The 12394-nt window shown below is 39.4% G+C and overlaps 1 protein-coding gene across 2 annotated transcripts in view; it reads right to left on the bottom strand.

The window, feature by feature from the left end:
* Positions 1-4478: 4478 nt before the first annotated feature.
* Positions 4479-12394, bottom strand: part of SHCBP1 (SHC binding and spindle associated 1) — a 29946-nt gene continuing 22030 nt past the window's right edge. For both annotated transcript variants that reach the window (XM_082711015.1, XM_082711014.1), the window contains exons 11-13: positions 7803-7889; positions 7276-7417; positions 4479-5685 (exon numbers count right to left, since the gene is read on the bottom strand). In XM_082711015.1, coding sequence (XP_082567141.1) covers positions 5360-5685; positions 7276-7417; positions 7803-7889 — 555 coding nt within the window. In that variant the 3' untranslated portion in view covers positions 4479-5359. The remainder of the gene's footprint in view (positions 5686-7275; positions 7418-7802; positions 7890-12394) is intronic.

Here is a 12394-nt window from a genome sequence, read left to right as displayed (position 1 = left end):
AACGTTAAAAAAAGAAAAAGGTAAAAGTTAAAAAAAAATTTTACCAGAAGGCAAGAAAAAAAACAAAAAATGAAAAAGAAAAAATTAAATTAACTGCAAGACTAAAAAAAATCACAGGAAAAAAGCCATGAGTTCCGTGCTTGGCTTTCTCCTCCTCTGGAATTCTGCTGCTCTCCTTGGTATTGAAACCGCACTCCTTGGTAGGTGAACTTGGTCTCGGCTGGATTTCTTGTTGATCTTCTGGGGGAGGGGCCTGTTGTAGTGATTCTCAAGTGTCTTTGCCCCAGGCGGAATTACACCTCCCTTACCCGGGGCCGGGGTGAGTAATCCGCTCGGGTTTGCTTTCAGAAGCTTTTGTTCCCTGAGTGCTTTCCGTAGAGTTCCGGAGGACGGGAATACAAATGGCGGCCTCCTGGTCTCCAGCCCGGAGGAGCCGAGAGCCCAGGGCCCCACTCCTCAGTGCGCCCTCAGAGAACAGCGCCCAGTTACTCCCGTCTGCCTGACCTCCGGCCGCGCTCCGAGCTCACCGAGCCTGCGACTGGTGCAAGGTCACCCTGAGCTGCAAGCTTACTGTCGGCTCTGTCTCTGTAGCCGGCTTTCCCGTTCCAATACCCGCAAGCTCTGCAACACTCAGACACCCCCTATCCTTCTGTGACCCTGCGGGACCTGAGGCCATGCTGACCCCGCGTGGGCTTCACCCTGGTTTAGCCTCTGGAACGATGTCCCTCAGCGGAACAGACTTTTAAAAGTCCTGATTTTGTGCTCTGTTGCTCCGCTGCTTGCCGGGAGCCGGCCCCTCCCCCCGGGGTCTATCTTCCCGTCGCTTTGGATTTACTTCTCCGCCAGTCCTACCTTTCAGAAAGTGGTTGTCTTTCTGTTTCCAGAATTGCTGTTCTTCTTCTCTTCGATCTGCCGATGGATTTTCAGGTGTTTGCAATCTTTAGATAAGCTATCTAGCTGATCTCCGGCTAGCTGATGTAGTCTCAGCCTGCTACTTCTCCGCCATCTTGACTCCTCCACCTATAAAACTCCTTTTAATCAATAACAAAGTCAAGCCACCCAATAGGACAACAGACAAAAGATAACAATAGGCAACTTTCTGAAAAACAGATATATGAAAATATAGTTAACGATAAAATAGTCATCAAATAAACACAAGTCTAAATGACTTTTTCAATCATGAGATAAGCAATATTTTTTAAGATTTTTTTAAAAGATTTTATTTATTTATTTGACAGAGAGAGATCACAAGTAGGCAGAGAGGCAGGCAGAGAGAGAGGGGAGGAAGCAGGCTCCTTGCTGAGCAGAGAGCCCAATGCAGGGCTCTATCCCAGGACCCTGGAATCATGACCCAAGCTGAAGGCAGAGGCTTTAACCCACTGAGCCACCCAGGTGCCCCAAGATTTTTGTTTTTAAGTAATCTCTACACCCAAATGGGGCTTGAATTTACAGCCCCAAGATCAAGAGTTAAATACTCTACTAACTGAGCCAGCCCAGTGTCCCAAGCTATTTTTTTAATTGACAATATTAGCAGAATATGGCAAACTGTCACTCCCATATACTGTGGACCAGAGTATAAGACAGTGCTCGTTTTCTTAGAGAACAGTCTGGCAATACCTACCAAAATTTAAATCCACAACCCACGACCCAAAAAGTCTTCATCCAATAATTTTTTTTTTAAGTTTCTATTCATTTGTCAGAGAGAGAGAGCACAAGCAGAGGGAGAAGCAGGCTTTCCGCTGAGCAAGGAGCCTTATGTGGGACTTAATCCCAGGACCCTGGGATCATGACCCAAGCTGAAGGCAGATGTTCCACTGACTGAGCCACCCAGGCCTTCCTTCATCCAATAATTTAACCACAGAAAATCTTAGAGATGTCACATGTTTTTGTGGAACAAGAACTAAGTTTATAAATAAAATAAATAAACTAAGTTTATAAAATAAAAATAAACTAAGTTTATTTTTTCATTTCTTGCATTTTTAGTATTCCTCAATGACATCCTTTGCCTAGGTGTGTCTTTTTGTAATAAAGAAAAACTAAAAACCTGAAAGCCCACAGGGGACAACATTAAATTATGCCTCATTCATCTCTGGTGAAACATCTGTTTTTGCCTCCAAAGCAGCCCTTCCATCTGCTTCTAGAAACAGAACCCTTTCCCTCTAGAAACTGCTCTTTCACCACCTAGAGAATGCATCAATCACAAAGCTCCACCCCTCTTAGAATGTGACTCGTTGAGAGCAGATGGCACCATCCATCAGGTTTCTAGTGTCTGGTCAAAGGACAAGCAATAATGGTAGAACCAACCATACCCTAGAAGGTCTCTCTCCCTTCTGGGACCATAAAAACGGGCTATAGGGCACCATTTTTCCACCATATGAAAAAAGCCAACCTGAGAATGAAGCCAACACCAGGAATGGCAGAATTAAAGATGTAACCCCCCAACCATGCCCAAAATCAGACCTCTTACTTCCAGCAAGCAACCATCATCAGCCTGTCTGAATTGGATTTCTATCACTTATAAATGAAAGAATTCTGACAATGGAGTTTAACATAGTCAACAGAAAGACTGAGATGGATCTGTACATACATAGATTTCTATAATATGTTGAGAGAAAAACAGCAGAAGTTTTTCAAAGCATTGTATACTATGCCTTTTTTTATTGTTTTTAGAGGATATATATTTTTCTATTAATAGTGAGAACTGGGAAAAGAGAATGTTCACTTTAACACATATAAGACTTTAAAAATAGGGGCACCTAGGTGGCTTAGTAGGTTAAACATCTGCTTGTTTATAACACTTTAAAAAAAAAAATTCCTGCTCAGCTGGGAGCCTGCCTCTCCCTCTCCCACTGCAGCTACCGCTTCTTGGCTCTCTTGCCCTCTCTCTCTGTGAAATAAGTAAATAAAATCATTTTTTTAAAAAAGACTTTAAAAATTTTGTACATTGGGGTGCCTGGGTGGCTCAGTAGGTTAAAGCCTCTCTTCCACTCAGGTCATAATCCCAGGATCCTGGGATGGAGCCCCACATCAGGCTCTCTGCTCAGCAGGGAGCCTGCTTCCTCCTCTCTCTCTCTGCCTGCCTCTCTGCCTACTTGTGATCGCTGTCTGTCAAATAAAATCTTTAAAAAAAAAAATTTGCATTAAGGCCTTATCATCAATTTCCATAAAGCCTATGGAATTTTTTCCCCAGAAAGTAATAGAAATAAAAACATCAAATTACAAAGCAACATAAGTGGGATTACTTCTAGGTCCTCGTGAAAGTTCTATTACATTTCTTCAACCTCCCTTTGAAGAGCCAAGTCTGATAACTGGGTATTTCTCCAATCTCCTGCAACTAAAATTTGCAGAAGTTCTAAAAAATTGGGATGGACACACTGGAGAATAAATGATCTTAGGCTGAATGAATGAAAACCTATTCATGGACATATCTGTGGCATAATAACAGAATAAGAAACCAAAGGAGATACTTCTAGAAAATTCCAAATACTCAAATCAAGGTACAGAACTTTGCTACCTGCCATAAATCCAAGGTTACACTAAGAGCAGACCACAAGGAGAGGACATATGGTAATTTAATCAACATTGAAGACAGTTCTTCCATGTCAGTATTTTCACCTCAAAAGTCAAATCCACATCCCTTCAGAGCTTGAGGGAAAAGGTACTCTATATAACTTAAATAAGAATGCATTAGGCCTACTCACTAATAACTTATCATGTGAATAAAAATGTAAGTTTAGGGACGCCTGGGTAGCTCAGTTGGTTAAGCAGCTGCCTTCGGCTCAGGTCATGATCCCAGGGTCCTGGGATCGAGTCCCACATCGGGCTCCTTGCTCGGCAGGGAGCCTGCTTCTCCCTCTGCCTCTGCCTGCCTCTTTGTCTGCCTGTGCTAGCTCGCTCTCTCTCCCTCTGTCTCTGGCAAATAAATAAATAAAATCTTAAAAAAAAATAAATGTAAGTTTAGGTTTAACTAAAATAGAAATGAAATCTAAAAACTATCATGTTATAAAAAGGAATAAAGAAAGTATTAACTTCCCTTATCTTGCTACTTGTCATTCTCTTGACATTCCAGCAAGTTACAATATATGAAATCTAAACTCCAAGATAACGTGGAAATTTGAATGGAAAACCAATCTGATTCTTTTTTAAAGTTGAATAAGTGGTTTTTAAATCAGTATTTGACTCAAGTTGATGCAGAAATAATTAGCATTACCTCTGCAACAGGATTTAAAAAGAGTAAAAGAAAAATGCCTTTCAATGATCAAACAAAATACCCAACATAAATTCTTCCACATTTAGTAGCATCTGAAAAATAAAAATAATGTATATAAATATAAGAAATAACCATACTGAAGAAAAATTTAATACTCCTGAAACACTAAAAAGATTAAAAAAAAAATTTGTGTGCATTCCAAAGGACCACATATGCTACATAGCACTATGGACCAAAAAGCTTCTGAAAAAATACAACAACATTCAACTTATTATTTCATCATTTTAATTTTAATAAGTAATCATATTAATGTCCCATATACTTTTTAAAAATATAAATATTTTTCGAAAGCTGTGTTTTACAATACAACATTCAAGAACACAGAGCTGATATAGATTGTAAAAGTAATCACTGTGTGTAAGACATTAGAAATTTGATCAGAATACTGTTATGGCAAAAGAAAAACACCTTCTTTTTAATCATTCATATTCAGCAACAGTGAAAATGCTCTACATACGCATTGGCTCTGAATAACACATCTCCTATGTTTCAGACCTGCCATGCTATCTATTACTGTTTTGATGATTACACAGTTCAACATAAAAATGCATCCCACTCAGATTCTCAATAATAAGTCTGATTATGCAGATAACATCCCAATCATAAAAGCTTTTATTTTAAGACAAGTATTATGCAAATGCGGCATGGAAATCAGACTTGCTATAATTTGGAAAAAAAGACAAGTGTAAGAACACTGCACATTTGACACTTACTGCATTTCTGGGCACTCATCTTGCATCCCCTGACTTTCTTCCTCATCTTTGAAGTGCTAGGTTAAAAAGTATATTTACACTAGAAAGTTACTGATAGGCTTAATAATATGACAGAATGATGTGTTTGAAAGCAAGACTTTCTAGATAATAAATCTTTAAGTATTTTCTATATTATATGTTTTCATGACCCTCCTTATATAGAGGGAATATTTCATGTGCAACACCTGCAGATAGAAATAGATGTACATTTCATTCAAACCCAATCAAATTTATCAAATATAAAATATAGACATGAAGCAAACTATGATAGCAGCAGTGATTTTCGGGGCAGCATGTACAAAATCCAATATTTTGCTATCTATTTACATCATGGTGGTCAGAAAAGAAATGTGCCAAAACTCCCTTTCCCATTCCACTTGAACTGGTTCCCCACAATTGAAACAAACATCTCCTGTGACATTAAGTTGTCATCAGCTTGCGTGATCCCCAGTTCACTCAACCTCTTCTTCTTCATCTGGCCCTTCTGTGTGGAGGCAGCAACTAGTTCATTTACAATTTCACAGTTGCCTTCGACTTGCTCAGAAAGGCTGGATCTTGCATAAAGCTCCATTTTGCCAGTTGCACACTGAATCAGCTCTTCTAGATCCACCCTTTCCGCTGTGCCTGCCTCCTCACTTGTCGGAATTTTAAGTGCTCTATCTTCTGAAGAAACAAACAGATTGTAACAAATAAAGTTAAATGTACAAAAGAACACAATAAAAAAAATATATATATATATATATATATATATATATATTTCTGCATTCTATTAGAACTTTCAAGTTTTTTTCTGCCAAGGATTCCTGCTATCATCCAACTGGATTCTATAAGCTCTTTGCCATAAGTATCTCAATGAACAGCTGTCTTACCCTTTGTACCAAGGCTTTCTGACTCTCATATAGGACTACCAATTTTGAATTCTTTTCTCTTTATATCCTAGACTCTCATTCACTCAACAGACCTTGTCTGGGTATTTACCACCCACAATGCATGGTGTTAGGAGCCAAATGCAAAGATTAGTAAGACAGTGCCACTCTTCCTAAAGGAACTCCCACTCCAGCAGCTAACGCCAGCATCTTCAGCGTTTATTGAGAAGCAGAATTCTAGATGTCCTGATGTCCAAACCCCAGTGTTACTCTCATGATTGTTAAATGGCAAAATGGTTTTGCAAATGTAATTAAGGTTACTAATCAGCTGATTTTAAGACGGTAATTCAGGTGTCCCTAACCTAACCATATGGACTCTAAAAGGAGGGTTTTCTCCGGCTAGATGAAGAAGAGGAAAGCAGGAAGAAATTCAAAACCTGAGGGAGATTTGAAGCACGAGCAAAATTTGCTTTGAGGGAGGGTCTCTTTAGGAAGGTTGCTGAGACAGAGAGTTTATTGGGCAACCATCTGAGAGCAGCCTCCATAGAAGCTGAGAACAATCCCCGGCCAGTAGAAAAAAATGGAGACCTCACTCCTACAACCTCGAGGAAATGGATTCTGCCAACGATATGAATGAGCTCAGAAGCAGATCTTCCCCCCAGAGCTCTCAAATAAAAGCCCATTCACCTCAATTTCACCCTTGTGAGACCCTAAGTACCTAATGCACCCAAGCCCACCTGGACTTCTGACCCGCAGAACTGTGGGAAGAAAAAGAACTCACAGAGAACTGGAGTGGGTCCTAAAGGCTGACAAGGACTACTTTCCTCCCCCCATGCCAGTGCTTAATCCCTCTGACTGAGATTTCATAGTAATCTGGGTCATGGCTTGAAAGTCATGAATTTCCTACTGAATTAGCTCAGCTTTGTTGCCAAGAAAAACAGTTGACAGGGAGGCATTATTCTGCCAATAAAAAAATAGAGATAAACTCCATGATCCCCTCCAGGAAATGCAGGCTTCAAGCTGGCACACGCGCCTCTCTACCTCCATCATTAACAAATGCCGGCGGGAGCTACTGCTGCTGTCATGTGCCCAGCTTTATTCTAGAAATGTACAGAAAGCCAAGCATGATAAGGGACCTGGGCAACCAAAGAAACCACACACCAGGGTTTTGAATGAATAGGTGAACTAGTTGACCTTGAAAGTTTCTTCACCCTGAAAGTCTATAATGTAACGGCTCCCCTAAGCTTCTCTATCTCCATGTCCAAGCATATGCAAGTTATCTTTGTTAAGGAGGAGAAGAAGACTAAGATCCTCAATCAAAGTTTAGTGCTGAAATAAAATAAACTAGATCTGGTTTTATTTTAAAAAATCACTAAGTATAGCATACCTTCAGTTTCATCTTGGATATTTTCCTGCAGGTCAGAGAAGATTGTAGGTTTCACCAAGACAACACCATAACCTTCATTATTATGTATGACATTATTCACCATGGATATTTTGGGAATGTCATAATGCTCATCTAAGAAGTCCTGTGATATTGAAAACAAATGTTTTAAGGAACTGTCATATTCAACACACCTGATTTTAAAAATCTTCTCACTTTTTTTGGGCTATTCTAAAAATAAAGGCGAAAGCTACACTTATTAATAAGTGGTAACACAGCCTGTGAGGTCTGAGTGACACAGCATTCTTCTGTCATTTCTACAGATCTATAGACATCAAAGTATTCTCACAAAAGACTCTCAGTCACCACCTAGCCACATCAAGATAATTATTAAGATATATATACTGTTTGTGCTTTTCAAAAACGGAAAACAATAGAACTCAACATGGGAATTTAATGAAACTTAATTATTTCTTAAATGAAACCATTCCAGCTCTTTAGAAAGAGGGTGTTTTAGCAGGTACACTCACCTTAATGAGTATCCCTTCCTTGCAGTGATGGATTTCATTGTCACTCAAGGTGCACTTACTTCCAGGATATATTTCTATACCAGCACCCTACAAGTTACATTTTAAGGTATCACAATCAGTTTTTTAAAGGCAGGACTACAAGAGAAGGTTTATCACAATCACTTCTTAAAACTGAACATGGTGTAAATATAAAGTGTTTTACAGAAAGCTTATTAGATATTTCTAATCAACATTTCCATTTGTTCCATTTCCAGAAAGTTGTCTATCATTTATCACTTTCAAAAACCATACACAGAAACACACACAAAACACTGGCTAAGATTATCAACACCTGATTACTGTCCCACTCCCTTTCATTCTGGACAAGTCAGTTTTCTGATTCTGCCAAAGAAAAAGAACAAATTATTTAACAATTTTGCACTTATTTAACGTGAACATCCTCTCTGAGATAGTCAATTAGTTGGAGAACAGTATGAGTCTAGTAAAATATTGTAATGTAAGGTTAGAAAAAAGACCCGATATTTTTAAAAACACATCAGTTTTAAAATATCCCAATGTAACTTAAAAATCACTTCTATGAGCTAAACAATTAATGGACTCCACTACTACACACATTAAAATTAGCAGCTAATTCAAGAGTCTCATTTATACAAAGTAACCAGAAAGATCCATGCATGGCCCAGTTCTTTCACACTGTCCCTTGGGACCACATGGTACCAATTAAGAAGTTAATAGTAACAGGAAGAATTTATTTCCTGAAGTTATACTAAGCACTTTGGGAAGTAAAAATCATTTATTCAAACCTCTTCTATAGTTATTTAAGAAATAATTTTTTGGAATAATTTCATACACAATATCAGACATGAAGAAGTGTTGCTATTAACCATTTATAATGCTTCTATTGCATGTATATTGAGTTATTTTTCTAAGAGTAATATATGCCAAGAGAAAACATTTATTATTAATTCCTCCTTTGGAGATACAAGAACATATATGCCCACATGGCCCACTTCACACCAGTCTAATTCTCTAGTAGGTAAAAGATCTGCAAATTGGGCTTTCTTCCCCAAACTTGAGGATGAAGAAGTTGGCAATCCATTAACACCAGACTCAGACCAGAAAAGCCCCCTGAAAAGCTTGCTCTCTCCAGCCAAAGGACCAGGCAGCCTAGACAGACAGAAAACTTTCAGACAGTTAAAGCAATATGCCAGCCAAACAGCACAGGTAAAAACAGTGGCCCAGCCTCATGCATGCTGGCAAATGCCAAGAGGAGAGAATAGACTTCCACCTTCTCAAAGCTGGTGCCTGCTGGCATCCCAACTCTCCCAATGTTTGGTGTCAGAGAAGGCCAAGCAAGAAGCCAGGATTTGCATCCCACCAGCCAGTAACAAGGCCCTACCAGCATCAGTGGAGACTACACACTGCCATCCAACAGTAACAAAGTGCCGCTCCCCCTCCCCACTAGAGTGATATCAGAGCACACCATGTAGAAAGTCTGGACTTCCACCATTGCCCAGTGATAACAAGGTTACTGCTGTGGGGCACAGTGTCAGCGGACACCATGTGAGAAACCAGAATTTCCACCCCCTCCCAGCAGTATCAGCTCCCGCATTCAAACTGGGTATCAGTGAGGCTAAATGGAGAACCTGAACTTACACGTTCCTCCACCTGGCAGTAACAAGGCACTAACCTCCACTCCACCCCTTCCTATAGTGTCCAAAGCTAAAACAGAAGATCCAGGTTCTCATAATACAGTATAAGATGTCCAGGTTTCAACTAAAAATCACTCGCCAGGGGCGCCTGGGTGGCTCAGTGGGTTAAGCCACTGCCTTTGGCTCAGGTCATGATCTCAGGGTCCTGGGATCGAGTCCCGCATCGGGCTCTCTGCTCAGCAGGGTCCTGCTTCCTTCCCTTCCCCTCTCTCTGCCTGCTTCTCTGCCTGCTGTGATCTCTCTCTGTCAAATAAATAAATAAAATCTTTAAAAAAAATAAAAATAAATAAAAATAAAAATCACTCGCCATACCAAAAGTTAAGAAGATGTCAAACTGAGTAAGATGGTCAATAGATGCCAAAACCAAGATGTCCAGAGATGTTAGAATCAGCTGACAATGATTTTAAAGCAGCCATGCTAAAAAATGCTTAATGAGCAATTATGAACATACTTAAAACAAATGAAAAATGAAAGGCACATACAGAAATAGAAAGCCTCAGGGATGCCTGGGTGGCTCAGTTGGTTAAGCAGCTGCCTTCGGCTCAGGTCATGATCCCAGCATCTTGGGATCGAGTCCCACATCGGGCTCCTTGCTCGGCAGGGAGCCTACTTCTCCCTCTACCTCTTCCTGCCATTCTGTCTGCCTGTGCTTGCTCTCTCCCCGCCTCTCTCTCTGATAAATAAATAAAATCTTAAAAAAAAACAAACAAACAAACAAAAAAATACTAACCTTTAAAAAAAAAAAAAAGAAAAGAAATAGAAAGCCTCAGCAAATAAACAGAAGATATAAAGGACCAAATGGAAATTTCCAGAACTCAAAAATAACTGAAATTAAAAGCTCCACGGATGGGAGCTTCACTGGCAGAAAGGAAAAGACAGAGCAAAGAATCAGTGAACTGGGAAGATAGAACAACAGAAATTACCCAATCTGAACAACAGAGAGAAAATGCACTGAAAAGGAAAAGTGAATAGAGCCTTAGGGACCTGTGGGACCATAACAAACTACCAATATCAAGAATGAATTGAGATAGCAGCACTGACCCTGCAGAAATCAAAAGATTAAAGGAATACTACAAACAACTCGAAATATGTTAATTTGACAACTTAACGGAAGAGCTGTCACCTGCCTCCCCAGGCTGGTGTGAGGCCTAATGGGCTGGGTGGGAGGTGGTACATATAATACCTGTTACACCAGCAGCCACTGCCGCCACTGCCACCAAACAGGAAAGCCCTTCACCCACTGACCTGATGCCCACTCATAGGAGCCCTGTAACCCATGAACATATCTGTTACTTTGCCTCATACAAAATAGGTCATTTTAACAGCCCTCTAACTACTAAGGAAACTGAATTCATAATTTTAAAACTGCAATAAAGAAATCTTCAGGTTCAGATGGTTTCACTGGAAAAATCTACCAAACATTTAAAGAATTAATGCAAGCTAGTGCCAAATTTGTTTTATGAAGCTAATATCCTGATACCAAAACTTGACAAAGTGCAAATAAAGAAAACTTCAATATCCCTCATGAATACAGATGTAAAAACTCCTCACAAAATATTAGCAAATATAATACACCAATATATAAAAAAAATACACACTATGACTAAGTTGTGTTTATCCTAGGGATGCAAAACTGGCTCAAAATTTGAAAAATCAATGTAATCCACCGTTTTCTTTCATCCAAAAAGAAATATCATGTAATCATATGAAATAATGCAGAAAAAGCATCTGACAAATGTCAATATACATTCATTATATAAATTCTTACAAAACAGAAACAGAGAACTTCTTCAACTTAATAAAGAATATCTACAGAGCACCTGGGTGGCTCAGTCAGTTAAGCGTCTGCCTTTGGCTTGGGTCAGTATCTCAGGGTTCTGTGATCAAGTCCCATGTTGGCTCCCAGCTCAGCAAGGAGTCTGCTTCTCCCTCTCCTTCTACCTCTCCCAGTGCTTGTGTTGTCTATCTCTCTCTCTAATGAAAAAAATCTTAAAAAAAAAAAAAAAAAAAAAAGAATATCTACAAAAAGCCTACTGTTACCCTTATACTTATTGGTGTAATATTGAATACATTCTCCCTAATATCAAGAACAAGGTAAGGATATCCACCCTGACCACTCTTATTCAACATAGTGCTAGAAGTTCTAGTCAGTGCCATAAAGCAAAAAAAGGAAACAAAACCATACATATCAGAAAGGAAGAAATAAAACTGTCTCTATTTGCAGATGTCTACGTTGAAAATCCCAAGGAATCTACAAAAACAAACCTAGGACTAAGAAAAGTCAGGAAGGTCACAGGATATAAGACAAGTCAATTATATTTCTATATAGAAATGAACACGTGGAATTGAAACTAAAAACATGAGATGATTCACAATCACCAAAAAACATATAACTATTTACATATAAATCTAACAGAACACATACAAGACTTGTATACTGAAAATTATGGAAATGCTGGTGGAAATTTTAAACATAAAAAAAGATGTCCATCCTACCCAAATTGATACAGAGGTTTATTAGAATTCATATCACAATCGCAGCTAGATTTTTTTTTAAAGATTTTATTTATTTATTTGACAGAGAGAGATCACAAGAAGGCAGAGAGGCAGAGAGAGAGAGGAGGAAGCAGGCTCCCTGCTGAGCAGAGAGCCTGATGCGGGACTCGATCCCAGGATCCTGAGATCATGACCTGAGCCGAAGGCAGCGGCTTAACCCACTGAGCCACCCAGGCGCCCTAGATTTTTTTTTTAGATAGAGACAATATTTTTCTAAAACTTTCAGGGCACCTGGCTGGCTCAGTGAGTTAAAGGTTAAAGCCTCTGCCTTCAGCTCAGGTCATGATTCCAGGATCCTGGGATTGAGCCCTGCGTTGGGATCTC

Source organism: Mustela nivalis (assembly GCF_964662115.1).
Source record: "Mustela nivalis genome assembly, chromosome: 18".
NCBI classification, from domain to species: Eukaryota; Metazoa; Chordata; class Mammalia; order Carnivora; family Mustelidae; genus Mustela; species Mustela nivalis.
This window is presented reverse-complemented; position numbering and strand designations above follow the sequence as displayed.